This window comes from Choloepus didactylus, chromosome 13, assembly GCF_015220235.1.
Source record: "Choloepus didactylus isolate mChoDid1 chromosome 13, mChoDid1.pri, whole genome shotgun sequence".
Taxonomy (NCBI): domain Eukaryota; kingdom Metazoa; phylum Chordata; class Mammalia; order Pilosa; family Megalonychidae; genus Choloepus; species Choloepus didactylus.
Window position 1 is genome coordinate 53407370 of NC_051319.1, and position 20548 is coordinate 53427917.

General features: G+C 40.6%; 1 protein-coding gene across 2 annotated transcripts in view; it reads right to left on the reverse strand.

Annotated features, from left to right (window-relative positions):
* MCC (MCC regulator of WNT signaling pathway) overlaps positions 1–17059 on the reverse strand; it is a 621876-nt gene extending 604817 nt beyond the window's left edge. For both annotated transcript variants that reach the window (XM_037800700.1, XM_037800699.1), the window contains exon 1: positions 16705–17059. In XM_037800700.1, the coding sequence (XP_037656628.1) occupies positions 16705–16853 (149 nt within the window). In that variant the 5' untranslated portion in view covers positions 16854–17059. The remainder of the gene's footprint in view (positions 1–16704) is intronic.
* Positions 17060–20548: the final 3489 nt, after the last annotated feature.

Genomic DNA, 20548 nt, shown 5'->3' on the forward strand with positions numbered 1-20548 from the left:
AGAGCTTGGTATTAAATAGTAAAACACAACAGCAACACTTGTAATTGAAAAGTGATTTAGAAAGCTTGGACTTTATGAAGAAGTTTTAGGATTATTTTACACAATTTATTTTGCCTATTTTCATTTTTTATGTATGCACATAAGTGAAATATGAGAAAAATCTGGCTAAATAAGTTTAAAGGAGTCCTTTCATTAAAAACAAAAGTTGTAAGAACCATTTTATTATAGTTTAATTGGTACATGAAATAATTGTGCATCCCAATCTATGAAAGTCCAAAGCAAAAAACAGAAACAACCTAAATGTGCAAAAATAGGGGGATAAATAAATAATGGAATATTATAATCATTAAAAAGCACATTTCCCAATTTTTTAATGCTTTGAGATATAATCACATACCATAAAATTCACCCATTTAAATGTTTTTAGTATATTCACAGAGTTGTGCAGCCATCACCACAATCAATTTTAGAGTATTTTCATCTCAAGAAGAAATCCCACATCCCTTAGCTATCATCCTCTAATCCCCCAGCACTCCCATCCCAAGCAACCACTAATTTACTTTTTGTCTTAACATATTTGACCATTCTGGAAGTTTCATATAAATTGAATCATCCATTATGTGTTTTTGTGTATATGTGAGGGGCTTCTTTCACTTAGCGTGTTGTTTTCAAGGTTCATCCATGTTGTAGCATGTATCAGTACTTCAACTCTTTTTATGGCTGAATGACATTCCATTTTATGGATATAATAAATTTCTTTACCCATTCATCAGTTGGTGAACATTTAGATTGTTTACATCTTTTGGTTATTGCAAATAATGCTGCTATGAATATTTATTTGTTTACAAGTTTTGGGTTGGACATATATTTTCATTTCTCCTGCATTGATACTTAAAAGTCCAGAGGAACTGCTAAACTGTTATCCACAGAGTCTGCACCATTTCCATTATTACCAACAATGTATGAGAGTTACAATTTCTCTACATCCTTGTAAACATGTTATCATATGCTTCTTTTTTTTTTATCATAACCATCCAAGTGTGTGTGAAATGGCACCTCATTGCAGTTTTCATGTGCATTTCCCTGATGACTAGTGATGTCAAACATTGTTTCATATGCTTATTGGCCTTTGTATATCTTCCTTGGAGAAATGTCTATCCAGAATCTTTATCTATTTTTAAATTGGATTATTTTCTTATTATTGAATTGTGTTTCTTTTTAATATAATTTAGATACAAGTCCCTTATCCAGTGTGTGATTTGCAATTTTTTTTCCCATTCTTTGGATTGTCATTTCACTTTCTTGATAGTGTCCTTTGAAGCACCAAAGTTTTTAATTTTGGTGAAGTCTAATTATCTAATTTTTTTCTAGCTTGTGCTTTTGATGTCATCTCTAAGAATCCATTGCCAAATCTAAGATTAAAAAGATTTACTCCTATATATTCTTTTAAACATTTTATGGTTTTGGATCTTATATTTAGGTCTTTTATCCACTTGAATTAATTTTTTGATACGGTGTGAGGTAAGAGTTCAACTTCATTTTTTACATGTGGCTATCTAGTTGTCCCAGCACCATTTGCTGAAAAGACTATTCTTTTCCCACTGTCTTGACATGCTTGTTGAAAATAAATAAATGCAAGGGTTTATTTCTTTACTCTTGTCTTAGTTTGCCAGGCTGCTATGACAAATAATACACAATGGGTTGTCTTAAGCAACAGGAATTTATTGGCTCATGGTTTTGAGGCTAGAAGTCCAAAATCAAGATATCAGCAAGACTTGCTTTCTCCCTGAAGATTGTAGATTTTGATGCTGGTTGCCAGTAATCCTTGGGGTTTCCTGGCTTTCCTGTCACATGGCAATGTCCTTTCCTTTCCTGCTTCTATGGCTTCTAAGTTCTCTTTCAAAGGCCTCCAGTATTCTGGATTAAGGTCCACCCAGCTTCAGCTGGCTCTGTCTTAATAAAAAAATAATATATTCACAAAGTCCTATTTATAATGGGTTACATCCACAAAGACATGGATTAAGATTAAGAACATGTACGTGTTGGGGTATATAGTTTAACCTATCACAACTCTCAATTTTATTCCATCAATCTATATGTCTATTTTTATATCATCACCACAGTCTTGATTACTATAGCTTTGTAGTAAGTTTCAAAATCAGACAGTATGAGTCTTCCAACTTTGTTCTTTTCAAGATTGTTTTGAAACCCTTTTCTGGGTCCCTTGAGTTTCTATATGAATTCTAGGATTGGCTTTTCAAGTTCTGCCAATAAAAATGGCAGCTGGATTCTGACTGGGATTGCATTGGATATGTAGATCAATTTGGAGAGTATTGTTATCTTAACAATATTAAGCTTTCCAATCCATGAATGTGGGATGCCTTTCCATTTATTCAATCAGTTTTAACATACTAGAGGAGTGGTAAGATGCAAATATATCACCAGAAAGATAGAACAATGATATTCTTCTGTTTGTAGGATTTTGGATGATTTTATTTTTATACATTTCTCAATTTTCCAAATTTTCAACAAGAATATCTTTTATAAAACCAGAAATAAGTTATTTTAAAGGAAAATATTAGTTAATAAAATATACTACATGCAAAATATTTAGTAAACATGGAATATGCTTGGGAATCAAAATGCTTCAAAGACATTTTTCAATATACCGGAAAAGTGTATTCAACAGATTAACCAGAATTTACTGATTTTTGTGCTACATGGCAGATACTGTGCTAGGTCCTTAGTATACTATTTGAAGAAAACAGACATGATTCCTCCTCTCATGGAGGAGGTATCTAGTGGGAGAGTGATAATGAATGGGAAATAAAGTTGCAAATTGAATTCAGGTTATCATGGGATTTTTATTACACTTCTTGGTTATTACTTGCCTACTCAATATCCATTCCCTGTTCTTATTTAGTAACAGAACTCAGATTTTGTTTAGAAGGCAATATGCTCAGTAGAAGTACATGCTTCCTCAGACTTTTCTGCCAGTAGCCATGGTTAGATGCTAGTTAAGGGATTTGGGAAAGCTTTGCTTTAATGACATAGCCATCACTCATTCCATCTTCCTTCTAGTTCTTTCTCCCTAGAACATGGAGATGAGGCTGGACATAGAGCAATCATCTTAGCACCATGAGATAACCATTAGAATGAATGCTTTATGCAAAGAATGGTGATGCAGTAAGATGGAAAGAACTTGGATGTTAATGCCACAGTAGAGCTGCTGCCCCAATCTGGACAGTCCACTTCTAGATTTCCACTAGGTGAGAAAAGTCAAGCCTTATTTGACTGTGGTTAGTTTTCTATCATAGACAGCTAACTGAAATCCTAATACAGCAGCCTACCATGAGCATGAATTCAATATTCTTCAAAAAATCTGAGATTTTTAGGGTTTTAATGTCAAGTAAAACTCATGTTTAAAAAAAGAGAAAATTCACAATACTCCAAACCCACTACACAATGCTAAGTAAAGGCCATTAAACAGGACCAGCACAAAGGAGTGAATTGAACAGGGAATCACTGTTCCCTGACAATGAGATTACCCTCGCTGAAGTTCTCCTTACGGAAATTCTGGCAGAGAGAAAAATAATGTCTAGGGCAACCCTATCCACAGTTAAAGTTATGACTTAGAGTCCATTACTATACATAACTTTTTTTAAAATTCAGTTTTATTGAGATATATTCACATATCATACAATCATCCGTGGTGTACAATCAACTGTTCACAGTACCTTCATATAGTTGTGCATTCATCACCCCAATCTATTTTTTGAACATTTGCCTTATACCAGAAAAAGTAAAAATAAGAATAAAAAATAAAAGTAAAAAAGAACACCCAAATCATCCCCTCCCTCCTGCCCTATTTTTCATTTAGTTTTTGTCCCCCTTTTTCTACTCATCCATCCATACACACACTGGCTAAAAGGAGTGTGATCACAAGGTTTTCACAATCACACTGTCACCCCTTGTAAGCAACACTGTCATAAAATCATCTTCAAGAATCAAGGCAACTGGGTTGGAGTTTGATAGTTTCAGGTATTTACTTCTAGCTATTCCAGTACGTTAAAACCTAATGTAGTGCCTAAAAGCGCCCACCCGCGTGACCTCTCGACTTCATTTGAAATCTCTCAGCCACTGAAATGTCATTTTGTTTCATTTCGCATCACCCTTTTGGTCAAGAAGATGTTCTCAATCCCACAATGTCAGGTCCAGATTCATCCTTGGGAGTCATTCTGCATTGCCAGAGAGATTTACACCCCTGGGAGTCAGGTCCCATGCAGGGGGAGGGCAGTGAGTTCACCTGTCAAATGTGGTTAGCTGGAGAGAGACAGCCACATCTGAGCAACAAAGAGGTACTCAGGGGGACACTCACAGGCACAATTATAAGCAGGTTTAGCCTCTCCTTTGCAGTAATGAGCTTCATAAGGGCAAGCCCCAAGATACAGGGCTCGGTATACCAAACCACCAGTCCTCAATGTTTGTGAGAACATCAGCAACAATCCAGGTGAGGAAGTCCAACCCTTCCACATTTTCTCCCGGCTCCTCAAGGGGGCCCTGCATATACACTTTTATTCTCTGCCCAAATTACTTTGGGATGTGTTGTTATTTCACACTAACCTGTACAAACTACCAGGTCTCACTTTCTATTCAAAGTTCCATGTAATTATGGTATTTGAACAAACCGTACAAGTTAACTTGTTTAGGAAATATAGATCCTGCACCAAATAAACACCTCTTCCCTTGGTCTCAGATGGAAGTTTAAGTTTTTTGTTTTTTGTTTTTTACATGAAAAGACTTTTTAAATTCATATATTTTTTAAATTTTTTGTTGTTTTTAATTTTTTAAATGCAGTTTTATTGTGATGTATTCACAAACCATGCCATCCAGCTGAGGTATACCATCACTGGCTCACAATGTCAACACCAGGTTGTGCATACATCCACATGATCAATTTTAAAACATTTTAATTACTCCAGAAAAGAAATGAAAATAAAAAAGAAATCCGAAATCCTCCTATACTATTTATCATCCCACCCTATCCCCCCTATTATTTACACATAATATTGGTATGGTACATTTATTACCCTTGATGAAAGATTATTAAATATTGATTGCTGTTATCTATAGTCCATACTTTGTAATAGGCAGTATTTTTCCCCTATTCTCCTCTATTATTTTTTTTTATTTTGAAATAAATTCAAAGTTATAGGAACAGTTGCAAAAACAATACTAACCCCATACAAAGAATTCCAACCTACCCTGAACCCCTCCCCCGAAAGCTCAATCCACCAACCTTAACATGCTGTCACATCGCTATTTCTTTCCCTCCCTCCCTCCCTCCCTATCATCCATCATCTATTGCTCTGTCTTCTGAACATATGAGAGCTAGCTGCACACATCCCTGAACATACACTATAATTCACGTATATACTTCCCATGAACAAGAACATTCTTTTATGCAATCCCATTAAGCGCAGCTAAGAAGTACAAGAGGTTCAACAATGATACAAAGCTTACATTCTGTATTTCCTTTACCTTATGTTTCAACTGTGTCCTTTTGAGCCATCTGTCCTCTATCTTCCAATTCCATCCAAGTTCATCCTTGGCATTCAATCATCTATTTAGACTGTCTTTTTTTTTTTTCAGTTGTGGGAACACATATACAGCCTAAATCTTCCCATTCCACCCCCTCCCTAGCCTTCCATTAGTGGGATTAATCACATTTAGAATGTTGTAATGCTCTTTCCCACCATCCATTACTAGAAATTTCCCTTCACCTCAAACAGCAACTCCACACTCATTTCTTAACTCCCCATTGCACCTTCCCCCATTTCTCTTAACCCAAACTCTACATTTCATCTCTATGGTTATGTTCTCTGATAGTTTCTTTGTGTTTGCTGTGGGGGTTAAAATTAGCCTCTTAAATCCATATCAATCTTGTTTTTCTTTGATACCACCTCCACTTCACTAGGACACATAAACTATGTTCCTATACTCCTCCATTCCCCTACCTTTATATAGTTGTCTAAAATTACATATTTTACATTGAGTTCAAAACCACTGATTTGTCATTAGGGTTTGTGTAATTTATATCATGTAGGAAGTAAATAGTGGAGTTACAGTTCAAAAATTATTGACTTCTATCTGTATTCTATTGTGGTTGGATAATGTGCTTTGAGTATATTAAATTTTTTTTTTTTTAAATCTCTTGAGGCTTGTTTTATGTCCCAGCTTATGGTCCCTTCTGGAGAAAGATCCATGATCACTAGAGAAAAATGAGTGTCTTGGTGCTTTGGGATGTAAGGTACTATATATTTCTGTTAAAATTCTCTATATCTCTTTCTTCTTTCTGTTGTTTCTCTGTTGGTAGGGTTCCCTTTAGAATCTGAAGTAGGGCAGGTCTTTTATTGGCAAAGTCTCTCAGGATTTGTTTGCCTATGAAAAATTTAAGCTCTCCCTCAAATTTGACGGAGAGTTTTGCTGGATAAAGTATTCTTGGTTGAAAATTTTTCTCTCTCAGAATTTTAAATATGTCATGCAACTGCCTTCTCACCTCCATATTGGCTGGTGAGTAGTCACAACTTAGTCTTATGTTGTTTCCTTTGTATGTGATGAATTGCTTTTCTCTTGCTGCTTTCAGAACTTGGTCCTTCTCTTCAGTATTTGAGAGTCTGATCAGAATATGTCTTGGAGTGAGTTTATTTGGATTTATTCTATTTGGATTTCACTGGGCATTTATGCCTTGTGTATTTATATTGTGTAGAAGGTTGGGGAAGTTTTCCCCAACAATTTCTTTGAATACTCTTTCTAGACCTTTACCCTTCTCTTCCTCTTCTGGGACACCAAGGAGTCTTAAGTTTGGACTTTTTATTTTATTTATCGTATCCCTGAGATCCATTTCGATTTTTTCAATTTTTTTCTCCATTCTTTCTTTTGTTGTTTCATTTTCTGTTCTGTGGGCTTCTAGGACATGGAGATGTTGTTCAGCTTCCTCTAGTCTGTATTGTGAATATCCAGTCTTTTTAATTTGGCCAACAGTTTCTTTTATTTCCATAAGATCTTCTATTTTTTTATTTACTCTTGCAATGTCTTCTTTATGCTCTTCTAGGGTCTTCTTTATGTAGCTTATATCCTGGGCCATGGTCTTCTTGATGTCCTTTAAATCCTTTGCCATGTTTTTGTTCCTTGATTGTATTTCTTTGGTTAACTCTGCGAGGAACTTTGTTTCTTTTGATAACTTGATTTGTGTGTTTGGAGTTGGATTCTCCATATCGTCTGGTTTTATCATATGCATTGAGATTTTCTGTTGTTTTTGGCCTCTTGGCATTTGCTCTGCTCAACAGGGTTCTTTTAATTTGTAAAAAAAAAAAAACCTATCTAATTTTTCAGAAACACTGTTTGGTGACATACACTTTCTCTAACTAACCAGCAGATGGCATCTGTGAGTCACCTATACCTCTCAAGTCAGTTCTCCACCTTGTCCCCGCAGTGAGTGGGGAAATGATTCTTGTGGGGTCCAGCTGGAGAACTCAGCCTGGGTGTGTTGCTGGAGCTGTCCGCCCTGAATGCAGGGCGCTTGCACAGGTGGTCAGGGAGGAAGGACAGCCTCAATATTCAAATCCCCCCAGTTCCCAGAGATTCAAGGCCACCGCAAGAGTCCAAGACTTCATTTCATTTCAGCCCCAGCCCCTCTCTCTCGCTTCCCACAAACCACCGGACTTGGCATAGTGTCTCTGGGATCTCCGAGCGGGTCCCCCCACCCAGCCGCACTCCTCCAGGACCTCTGCTGAGGTAATGCTGCGCTACGTCATCAGTGCGCGCCGTCCCTCAAGGGAAGCCCTGGGCCGCAGGGCCGAGCCGGCTCGCTTTCAGCCTTATGCAAAAATGGCTGACCAGGGCGTCTCCACACCCCCCTCCTCACACAGTTGCTCCTTCCCAGCTCTGGGACAACTGGCGGGGCTCTGGGCTGTGGGCACGGCCCCAGGAAGGAGTTTATCCAGCCCTCCTGGGAGCAAGCTGCTAGCCGCAGGGATTCTTTCGGCTTCTGGCTCTCCACTCCGTTCCCCCGGCCCCAGGGATATCTGCAGCGGGCTATCTTCCAGGCCAGACACCGAGAGGCTGGCCCAGACCCCTCTTGCTGTGTTTTACTGCGTGGTTCCCACGATCGCACCTGCAGCAGCTCCTGGGCCCCCCCCCCCCGCCCTTTTTTTTTATTAAAAGAGCCCGTTGGTCTCCAGATGCCAAACCCTGGCTTCCCTGGATCACCATGCGGCTGTGGGACTTCCAGCCAGCTTATTCACTGGTTTCAGAATGCAGACTCCCAGTTTCACCAAGTATACAGCCCCTGGGAACTAGCAGATCTCGTCCAGCTGGCACATCGCTGAAACCGGTATTCTGGGTCACTCTCTGGTCCTTATCTAGTGTTTTCCATGGAGGTGTTCCTTAGCCCTGTCTCACCTAGCCGCCATCTTGGTTTCTCCAGAAGTTTAAGTTTTTAAACATAGTCAGTGTGCTGGTTTGAATGTATTATGTCCCCCAGAAAAAGCCATATTCTTTGATGTAATCTTGTGTGGGCAGACCTATCAGTGTTAATTAGATTGTAATTCTTTGAGTGTTTCCACGGCGATGTGCCCCACCCAAATGTGAGTGATGACTCTGATTGGATAATTTCCATGGAGGTGCTGGCCCACCCATTGGGTGGGTCTGAATTAAATTACTGGTGCACTATATAAGATCAGACAGGAGGAGTGAGCTTGCTACAGCCAAGAGGGACACTTTGAAGAACGCACCAGAACTGAGAGAGGAGCTTCAGCTTATGGAGACATTTTGAAGATGGACGTTGAAAGCAGACTCTTGCTCCGGAGAAGCTGAGAGAAGACAAATAACCCAAGTGCAACTAAGAGTGATGTTTCTGAGGAACTGCAGCCTAGAGAGGAACGTCCTGGGAGAAAGCCATTTTGAAACTAGAACTTTGGAGCAGATGCCAGCCACGTGCCTTCCCAGCTAACAGAGGTTTTCCGGACACCATTGGCCATCCTCCATTGAAGGTACCCGATTGCCGATGTGTTACCTTGGACACTTTATGGCCTTAGGACTGTAACTGTGTAACCATATAAACCCCCTTTTATAAAAGCCAATCCATCTCTGGTATTTTGCATTCTGGCAACATTAGCAAACTAGAACAGATTTTGGTACCAAAGAAGTGGGGTGCTTTTGCTGCTGAGTTTGCAAATACCAAACATGTTGGAACAGCTTTTTAAATGGATAAGGGGAAGATTCTGGAAGAATTGTGAGGAGCTCAATAAAAAAGGCCTAAACTGCTTTGAAGAGACTATTTGTGGAAATATGACTCTAAAGATACTTCTGATGAGGCCTTGAACAGAAATGATGAATGTGTTCTTGCTAACTGGAAGAAAGGCAATACTTGTTTTCAAGTGGCAGAGAATGTGTCAAAACTGAGTCCTGGTGTCAGATGGAAGGAAGAATTTGAAAGCGACAACCTGGAATACTTAGCTGAGGAGATCTCCAGACTACGTGTGGAGGATGTACCCTGGGTTCTCCTTGCAGCTTATAGTAAAATGCGAGCAGAGAGAGATAAACTTAGAACTGAACTCTTGGTTCAAAGAAACCAGAAGCTGATGGCTTGGAAAAATACAGGCTTCCAGGGAGTGGAATCCCAGAAGCTACAGCCCAATCTGAGGATGTAACCAAACATGGAACCCAGCCGCCATTTCAGTACAAGCCAAGATTGGAAAAGGAGTTAAGCAGAAAGGATTTGTGGGAAGTCCTATTGTCTGATGGCTTTGACCCCTGTGTGCTTCACCCAAAGCCAAGAGAATTTTTGCAAGATCTTTACAGACAGAGCCGTTGCCAGTCTGGACTGGAGGAGACAGACAAGGAACAAATTGAAGGAAAAATTTCTTTAAAGACAGAGCCATGGAGGTTGAGGTCTGGAGTCAAGAGGCCTTGGGCTGGGAGAGCGGAGTGGCCCACACACATGGAAAGGGTGAGTCTGCCCCTGGGTTGAGGGGGAGCCTTCCACTTCGATGCTCCAGAAGAGTTTTGCCACCCCAGGCCCCAAAGAGGGTGGAGCATATTCCCAGGGAACTGGGGAGAGCCTGGCTGCCACACTACTGCTCTGAAGGGGTTGAGTGTGTGCCCCGGAGATGGAAGACAGTCTGGGTCCTGCCCCAATGTTTGAGGAGGGTGGAGCCAAGAAGGTGGTCTCCCCAATGTGTGGATATGTTGGAGAACTCACCGCAGCATTTGGAGAGGAAAGGGCTGCTGAAAAGGGCCTTAGGAAGGGATAGACTCCCGCTCTCTCAAGCCCCAACATCACAGACTTTGAAGTCTAATGGAGTTTGTCCTGTGGGTTTTAGTAACTGTTTTGGTCCTGTTTACTGTGATTTCCTTACTCTTTCTCCTTATGGCAATGGGAATGTTTATCCTATGAATGTCCCTCCTTTGTATATTGGAAGTACATTACTTGTTCTAAGTTCACAGATCCACGGCTAAAGGAAAATTATGCCTGAGTACTGACCACGCCTATAACTGATTTTGATGGGATCTTGTACTTAACTATTGTTACTGAAATGATTTAAGTTTTTGTGATATTGTGATGGGATGAATGTATTTTGTATTTGGAAAGAACATGTTTTTCTGGGGTCCAGGGGGTGGAATGTGCTGGTTTGAATGTATTATGTCCCCCAGAAAAAGCCATATTCTTTGATGTAATCTTGTGTGGGCAGTCCTATCAGTGTTAATTAGATTGTAATTCTTTGAGTGTTTCCATGGAGATGTGCCCCACCCAACTATGAGTGATGGCTCTGGATAATTTCCATGGAGGTGTTGGCCTGCCCATTGGGTGGGTCTGAATTAAGTTACTGGTGCACTATATAAGATCAGACAGAAGGAGTGAGCTTGCTACAGCCAAGAGGGACACTTTGAAAAATGCACCAGAACTGAGAGAGGAGCTTCAGCTTATGTAGACATTTTGAAGATGGACGTTGAAAGCAGACTCTTGCTCCGGAGAAGCTGAGAGAGGACAAATATCCCAAGTGCAATTAAGAGTGACATTTTTGAGGAACTGCAGCCTAGGGAGGAACGTTCTGGGAGAAAGCCATTTTGAAACTAGAACTTTGGAGCTGACGCTAGCCACATGCCTTCCCAGCTAACAGAGGTTTTCCGGACACCATTGGCCATCCTCCAGTGAAGGTACCCGATTGCTGATGTGTTATTTTGGACACTTTATGGCCTTAAGACTGTAACTGTGTAACCAAATAAACCCCCTTTTATAAAAGCCAATCCATCTCTGGTGTTTTGCATTCCGGCAGCATTAGCAAACTAGAACAGTCAGTATCATCCTTTACCCTTTGGCCTGATTTTCCCTAGTCCTAACTAGATCTGCTTCATTTGTATCTCTAATTGAAGTCTGGACTCTTTTTCAGTTTTTAAAACACTGCTGCACATAACTTTTGATTTTCAAGCAGACACATTAAAGTGATATGGTTCAAGGTGTGTTAACAGTTTTTTTCCACTTTGCACAAGCCATTTTCCACTCTAATCTGAAAACTTTTTTTACCAGCACATTACACACAATGCCTCACTCTCCCCAGCAAAGTCACTGCATTTTACTTACAGAATTTACTACCCTCCAGGGTAGGTATACCCCCCACCCAAAATAATATGAGGTTTTATATAGAAGGTGTAGTTCAGATAAAGCAACATATTAACAGGCCAGATGAGAGGAAGAACAGAATTCTGCTAGTTTTCTTTCTGCACTCTTGCCCATGTGAAATTAAATTCTTTTTGCACTCTAACTTGTAGAATGCAGGTTGCTTTTATTATTGCAAATAGGAAAATAACAACAGCAAAAACTCTGAACTATGTAACAACAGTTTTTTATCCCAGAAACAAAATAGGGAAAGACTTCCAGATAAAAATCTACATGGAGGGACTTCCTGGAAGATGGTCACACTGAGAGGAGTGGAAGTTAGTTAGTCCCCCTGGAGCAACTAATAAACAACTAGGACAACTAGTAAATAATCTGGAATAACTGCTGGGGGACAAAAGTGACTGTCCACACATCATACACCAACTTGCATTGGGAGGAATGCCAGAGATCGCAGCATAAAATCTGTAAGTAAAGACTGCGGACTGAACCAGGAGCCCTCTCCCCCAATGGCAGCCCGAACTGCCAAGCCTCACTGTGATAGAGAGCAGCACTCTCTGAACAAGTGAATATACCTCAGTCCAGCTCCAACTGGGGTTTTGATTAACAAATGTGGACTGCTCAATACAAGCTACGAATCCCCAACAAGGAGACAGAGGCTTTTAGTGACGACTGACCTTAAAGAGACAGCGGACTTCTCTGTGCCAGGAAGGGGAGCCCAGAGGACCGGGTGCTATCTCTGGCCAGTGGGTGAAGCTGGGGGTACTGTGGACTAGCCCTGAAGGGGGACTTTCTGTTCCTTTTTCTCTCTCTCAACCTGGATGGCTCAGTGGAGAAAGCCGCAGCCATTTTCAGTTTGCAGTGCTCTGACCCAGACAAGGGTGGAGATAGCAGACTCAGAGAGACAAAGGACTTATTTAGATGCAAATGAAAACTCCCTAGGGGGTATATCTTCCCTAAGAGGTAAGAGGTGGTGCCCAGCCCTACTACAGGCCTCCCATTCAGAACTAGACCCCAGAGCCTGGGGGAATACAACCAAAACAGAAACTAAGGACTAAGGGGGCCACACCTCCCTAAACCAGTCAGGAGCTACAGGCTGACAGGTGCCACCTGCTGGGCAAATTAAGAAAGGCACAGAGGCTTGAGGCCTCACAGGGTGTGTCAATCTTCTAAGACACACCCTCATGGAATCCTGATACTGAATATTGTCCCCTTCTGAGATCTGAGCCCATTCTGGTCTTGGAATACCTGATTTGGGTAACCAAGGAAATCAGATGCCTACAGAACAGAAAACTACAATGTATACTAAGCAAAATGAAGTTATGGCCCAGTCAAAGGAACAAACTTACACTTCAATTCAGATACAGGAATTGAAACAACCAATGATAAATCAATTCAAAAAGTTTAGGGAAGATATGCCAAAAGAGATGAAGTGTATAATGAAAACACTGGGCGTACATAAGGTAGGAATAGAAAGTTTGAAAAAACAACTGGCAGAATCTATGGAAATGAAAGGCACAACACAAGAGACACATGGAGACATACAACAGCAGATCTCAAGAGGCAGAGGAAAGCACTCAGGAACTGGAGAACAAGACGCCTGAAATCCTACACATAAAAGAACAGATAGGGAAAAGAATGGAAAAATATGAGCAATGTCTCAGGGGACTGAATGATGACATGAAATGCATGAATGTATGTGTCATGGGTGTCCAAGAAGGAGAAGAGAAGGGAAAGGGGGCAGAAGCAATAATAGAAGAAATAATCCATGAAAATTTCCCATCTCTTATGAAAGACATAAAATTACGGATCCAAGAAGTGCAGTGTACCCCGAACAGAATAGATCTGAATAGGCCTATGCCAAGACACTTAATAATCAGATTATCAAACGTCAAAGATAAAGAGAGAATCCTGAAAGCAGCAAGAGAAAAGTGATTCATCACATACAGAGGATGGCTGATAAGACTATGTGAGGATTTCTCAATAGAAACCATGGAGGCAAGAAGGAAGTGGGATGATATATTTAAGATACTGAAAGAGAAAAACCACCAACCAAGAATCCGGTATCAGGCAAAACTTTCTTTCAAATATGAGGGAGAGTTCAAAATATTCTCTCACAAACAGACAATGACAGTTTGTGAACAAGATACTGCTCTACAAGAAACACTAAAGGGAGCACTGCAGACAGAAAGGAAAAGACAGGAGTAAGAGGTTTGGAACACAATTTTTGGGAGATAGTAGCACAGCAATGTAAGTACACTGAACAAAGATGACTGTGAGTATGGTTGAAAGAAGGAAGGTTAGGAGCATGTAGGACAGCAGAACTAAAGAGGAAAGATAAAGACTGGGACTGTATAACTCAGTGAAACCTAGGGTGCTCAACAATTGTGATAAAATGTACAAATATGTTTTTACATGGGGGAGAACAAATGAATGTCAACCTTGCAAGGTGTTAAAAATAGGGTGGTATTGGGGGAAAAATAGAATCTAGAGGCTTTAATTAACAGAAACATTGCATTATGCTTCCTTTAATGTAACAAGGGCAATATACTAAAGCTAAATGCCTATAAGAGGGGGGACATAAGGGAGGGGTATGGGACTCTTGGCATTGGTGATGTTGTCTGACTCTCTATTCTACTTTAGTTTAATACTATGATTCCTTTTGTTGCTTCCTAGCTGTCATGTTTTTTTTTTTCCTCTTTCTTTTTTCTTTTTCTTTTGTCTGTCTACCTTCTTTGACTCTTCCTTCTTCTCTGAAATGGAGATGTCCTTACATAGATAGTGGTGAGGGTGGTGAATAAATAAATATGTGACTATACAGGGAACCATTGATTGTTTATTTAGGATGGAATGTATGGGGTGTGAACAAAACCGTCTTAAAAAAATGGGTTGATAAAGAAACCTCGAGGATACTATATTGAGTGATAAGTCAGACACATAAGGACTTATAATTAGTTCATATCAGTGTAGGGTCTCACTGATATGAACTAATTATAATATGCAAACTCATAGACATGAAATATAAGTTACCAGGATATAGAATGAGGCTAAATAATGTGGAGCAATTGCTTATTCTGAGCAGAATGTTCAACTATGTTGAACTTAAGTGTTTGATAATGGACAGAGCTGATGGTAGCACATTGTAAGAATAATTAACAGTGCTGAATGGTGTGTGAATATAGTGGAAAAGGGAAGCTCAGAGTCACATATGTCACCAGAAGGTAAGTTGCAGTTTAAAAGATGGGAATGTGTAAAACAGTGAATCCTGTGGTGGGCAATGTCTGTGATTAACTGTACAAATATTAAAAATCCTTTTCATGAACTAGAACAAGTGTATGACACTATAACTAGAAGTTAATAATAGAAGGGCATATAGGGAGAAAAGTATACCTATTGCAAACTATATACTACAATTAGTAGTATTTTAACATTCTTTCATCAACAGTAACAAATGTACCATACCAATACTATGAGTCAATAATGGAGGGGGCATGGTTAAGGGTATGGGAGGATTTGAGTTTCCTTTTTTTTTTTTTTTTTTGTCTTTATTTCTTTTCTGGAGTAATGAAAATGTTCTAAAACTTCAAAAAAAATAATTATGGTGATGGATGCACAGCTGTATAATGGTAACTCATTGTATACACTTTGGATCTTTGGATAACTGTATGGAATGTGAACCATCTCAATTTTTAAAAAATAATAAAAAAATTTTAAAAATCTATATGGAATCAAGTAGAATTACATTTTTTCCATTTCAAAACAGAATTACTCCATAAAGCTTTCTGATATCATCTGAATGTTTCCCAAAGAAACTTTAGAAAAGTAATAAAATTCAGCTAAGAGTTTATAATTCTGTCAACTCCCAAATAAATGATTGCTTTTCTAATCAAAATTCTTCATGTTAAAATACCAGTTTCAGAAATCTTTTTTAAAAAATTAAGGGGAAAATTCTCCCCACTTTTTTTCTTTAGGGAGACTAGGAGAATCACCTGGAAGCAGCCCTAATTTTCAGAAAGAATCCTTAGCATCTTCAAGACAAAAGCTTTAAAGAAATATTAATACACAATTTAGGCTGCCTACTTTACTGAAGGCAATTCAAATTTCGGCATGTACTAAGTCTTCAGCGCCTTGTGCCAACTTTTCATAGAAGAATACAGTAAATTATTACTATTGCCTTCAGACTCTGATAAATGACTTAAAAATTTTAGGTAGTAGTAATTGTTTTGACCAAGCCCTACAAGATCCCGTGGCATACGGCCGCAACACCGCCCCTGTAAGGGACAGTATGCCCCTGGCTCAGAGGCCGGGGGAAGTACCTGCCGAGGCTCTCCTGGTGAACCCGCGGAGCCCAGGTAAGGAGTAGGGTCTATATTCCAAACTTGCCTCCATACCCTCAGTTTGCGCCCTGGGCGCCTATTCCCTTCAGGCTAGTGTGTTTAAATGAGTACCGGGTGGCAAACTATGCTCATTCTTGGGCTCTGAAGTTAGGAATGCAGGAACTCTGCGGCACACGAAAGTTCTTAACAGTTTGTTCTCACGCAAGACCCTGTCACTGAGAGCGCATTTCTCTCGCAGTTCCACCCTGGGGTGCCCACGGGGCAGCCTCACAGATCGCTGCGCGGTACCACAGCATCTTGGAGCCAAGGTTGCCGGGCAGCCCCTCCTACCTGAGGCAGGCGGCCAAAACGCATTTCCCCACAGACTGGCGCCGGGGGGGGGTGGCACAGAGACCCATTCGACCCCACCCTCAGAAAACACAGGAGGACTCTCATCCTAAAGAGATGTCTCCCAACGCCCAAAGACAACGCTAGGAAAAGTTGGACAAACTGGCACTTCAGAACCAACTGGCAGAAGCGCCCCTTGACCTCGGGCCGAGCCTGGGACGCCCTTGCAGAATCGCAGCCAACTTTTCCCGCGAGCTTTTGAGCAACTTGCGGGAAGTTGGGGAGAGGGGACAGAGAAGGGGTCAAGGGCAGAGCGGAGGAACTGGTCTGGCCCCGGCGCGTTTTCCGTGCCTCCCAGCGTACCTGCTGATGTAGCCGTCCCCGTCCCCGTCGCACGTCTGGAAGAGGCTCCGCAGCCTCTCCTCCTCGCCAGTGCTTGACGTGTCGCTGCTACTGCTACCGCCACCGCCACCGCCGCCGCCGCTGGCGCTCCCTGTCGCTGCCGCCATCATGCGCCGGCTCCCGGCTGGGGAGGAGAACGCGCGGCAGGAGGAGAATCCGTGAGGCGCAAAAGCTCCTCACAGCTCCGAACCTGCCTGACAACGGAGCATGCTCAGTGCCGCCGGCGCTCCGGGAGGGGGATTCCACCTCTCCAGGTTTTGCCCGCACTGGGAAGATGGGCGCTTCGCAATCGCCCGAGCAGGCACCTTAGGGGAGAGGTAGGAAAGGAAGGTACCTCAAGCAGCCAGGGAGCCAAGGGTGGCGACGGTGACGCGAAGGAAGGTAGAGAACACGGAAGGCACCCGGGAGGGTGTAATCACTGGCATCCGGCCACGACGCGGGCCTGTGACACTTGCGTACGCTTCAGGCAGAAGCGAGTGTTCCCACTAAAGAACTCCTCTGATCGCCAGAAGTCGTGGATTCCTTTTCCAGGAAAAAAGATAAACACTCCCCCTTTGCAAACTCAGAGCGGTGCTCGTGATCCCACTTTCCAGGACTGCGCTGGAGTCCATACCCAGACCCTTAAATAAGATCAGGAATGACTGGTCTTTTTGTTCATTTTTTAACACCTGTTAAGAATCTAACTCCGTTAGCCACGACAAGGCTTCCACTCTTTATTGGGGAGATATGTGCTCCTGTGTGGCATTGTTCATGTTGGGTCCATTTCGGAAATGGTTCACTTTCAGGACCTGGCATCACAAGAATTTCCCCAACAGCTTTAATAACAAGAGTGAACAAAATAGATGGTCTCGTTTGATCTACACAACAGACATAGTAGATGGCTCCATTATTTTCAACCCTAAGAGGTAGGAGGTAGGTAACTACCTCATAGAATTATGTCACAGATAAAATAAGATAGTATATATGTACTTAAGACAATGCCTGGCACCTACTATGTGCTCAATAAATGTCAGCTCTCATTATCTTCAGTTTACAGAGAAGAAAACTGAGGCACAGAGGCTTGCCCAAGGTCCCAGGAGTGTGTCAGGACAGAAGCAAGCATAGGCAGTCTAGCTCCAGAGCAGGAGACCTTCAACACAACGGTATTCTTCTACCATAGCAGAAGGGGAATCACAATGAACCAATTTGTGGTTTAGTGAATGACTCATTATTCTGTCTCAGGCTTTCTGCCAGAGGTCTATGAAGTCCTGTGTGGTTGTAAAACATGTTGGCAGTTTCTTTGGGAAACTTCTCATCAAGAGGTGAAGCCTCTTGCCTCGGCTTGAACTTGTGTGGGCTTTTGTGACTGCCTTGACTTCTGAGACTAGATTTAAAAAGGCAATACAGCTTCCACCTGGCTCTCTCTCTTGGGACACTCACCACTGATGCCTTGAGCTGCCATGAAAGAAGTTTGGCCACCCTGACACTGCCATGCTGGAGAAACCACTTGCAGAGACCACATAAAGACAGAAAGAGAAGTCCAATAGCCCCAGCTCTTCCAACCTCCAGATGTTTGAGCCATCCCAGCCCAGGTGCCAGATATGAATGAGTGAGTGAGCCCTTATGAGACTAGCCCTAGCCATTGCAACCACATGAGAGAGCCTGAGCAAAAACCGCCTACCTGAGCCTACCCCAACCCCCAGAGCTATGATGACAGTGATAAAATGATTGTTGCTGTTTTAAGCTGCCAAGTTTTGGGATGATTTGCTATGCAGCAATAGATTACCAGAACAAGTCTATATGTCTTGGGACTGTGCCAGGTCAGAAGAAAAGTGTCTCTGCCCTTTCCTCTCCTCCCGCTCTCTCCACTCATTCTTACTTTAGTTCTTTTAAGTTCAGTGAGTTCCCAGTATTTTAGGGCACTTTATAATGATACAATGAACAGGATGTCATCTAAAAAAATTATGTAAATGTGCCCAAATAATATTTGCTTAAAAGACATTACTAATAACACAAATATTTCTGTCTACGATAGGTCAAGGACCAAAACCCAAGCTAAAAAAAAAGTATAAAAATTTTCAAATCTTTATTTTTCTAATTTTTCACTGAATAAAACTTTGATTACTGTCTGACAATACAGCCAGACAGGAGTTATTGCTCTCAAACCCTCCTAGAAAATTGATGGTTTGGGAAAAAAAAAAACAAAAATTACTTTTCTAAATACAATATGTATGGAGGTTTGTAAGCCCAAAGAATTTTCCAGGATTTGAGTGGATCTCTGCCACATTCCATATATACAGAAAGTGAAGGGTAAATGTCAACCAATTATATTTCAAAGCAAAAAATGTTTTTATCTTGAGAGAATATATACACAACAGTTCTGGAGGTTTAAATCTAAATCATTTGAATTATATCTGAACACACACAAAAAGTGGATCTTGACAAATTTCCTAAACAACATTTGCTCATGCTTGGGTAACACTTAAATGGCTGAACAGATTAGGTTCAACCTTTCAGAAAAGAATTTGCTTCTGACCTGATATGAAGCATGTGAAATTTCAGCTGAAAAAGGTTAGAAAGTTGGGGAGAAGTTTGTAAGACATTGAAAATAGAGATATCACATGAATATAAAGATGATAAATGTAAAGTAGGTGCTTTGAATGAGAGCATTAACCATGGCCATAAATCTAACAGAACTGGTTATCTCATAATTTCAACGGTTTTATGTATTTATCTGAGACAAGTACATGGCTCAACATTTTTATCCTTATCCAGTTTTTTTCTTCTCCGATTCATCTTGGTTATAATAACACTTCATATTTATGCAGTACATTTAAAAATATACTGTCACATTACAAGATACACTGTCCTATATGTTTATTTTTTTTAATTTTTTATTGAGAATGTTCACATACTATATAACTATCCAAAGATCCAAAGTGTACAGTCAGTTGCCAATGGTGCCATCATACGGCTGTGCGTCTACCACAATTAATTTTTTTTCAATTTTTAGAACACTTTCATTACTCCAGAAAAGAAATAAAGACAAAAAAAGGGAAACTCCAATCCTTCCATACCCCTAACCACCCCCCCCTCCTTATTGATTCATACTTTTGGTATAGTACATTTGTTTCTGCTGATGAAAGAATGTTAAAATACTACTAACTGTAGTATATAGTTTGCAATAGGTATATATTTTTTTCCTATATGCCCTTCTGTTATTACCTTCTAGTTATAGTATCATACATTTGTTCTAGTTCATGAGAGAGATTTCTAATATTTGTACAGTTAATCACAGACATTGTCCACCACAAGATTTACTGTTTTATACATTCCCGTCTTTTAACCTCCAGCTTTCCTTCTGGTGACATATGTGACTCTGAGCTTACCCTTTCCACCACATTCACACACCATTCAGCACTGTTTGTTACTCTCAGAACATGCTACCATCACCTCTGTCCATTTCCAAACATTTAAGTTCACCCTTGTTGAACATTCTACTCGTAATAAGCAACCCTCCCCATTCTTTAGCATCCTTCTGTATCCTGGTAACTTATATTTCATGTCTATGAGTTTACATATTGTAATTAGTTCATATCAGTGAGACCCTGCAATATTTGTTGTTATGTATCTGACTTATTTCACTCAACGTAGTGCCCTCAAGTTTTCTTCATCAATCCATTTTTTTAAGACAGTTTTGTTCACGAACCATACATTCCATCCTAAGTAAACAATTGATGGTCCCCTGTATAGTCATGTATTTATGTATTCAGCACCATTGCAACTATCTATACAAGGACATCTCCATTTCTTCCACAAAGAAGGA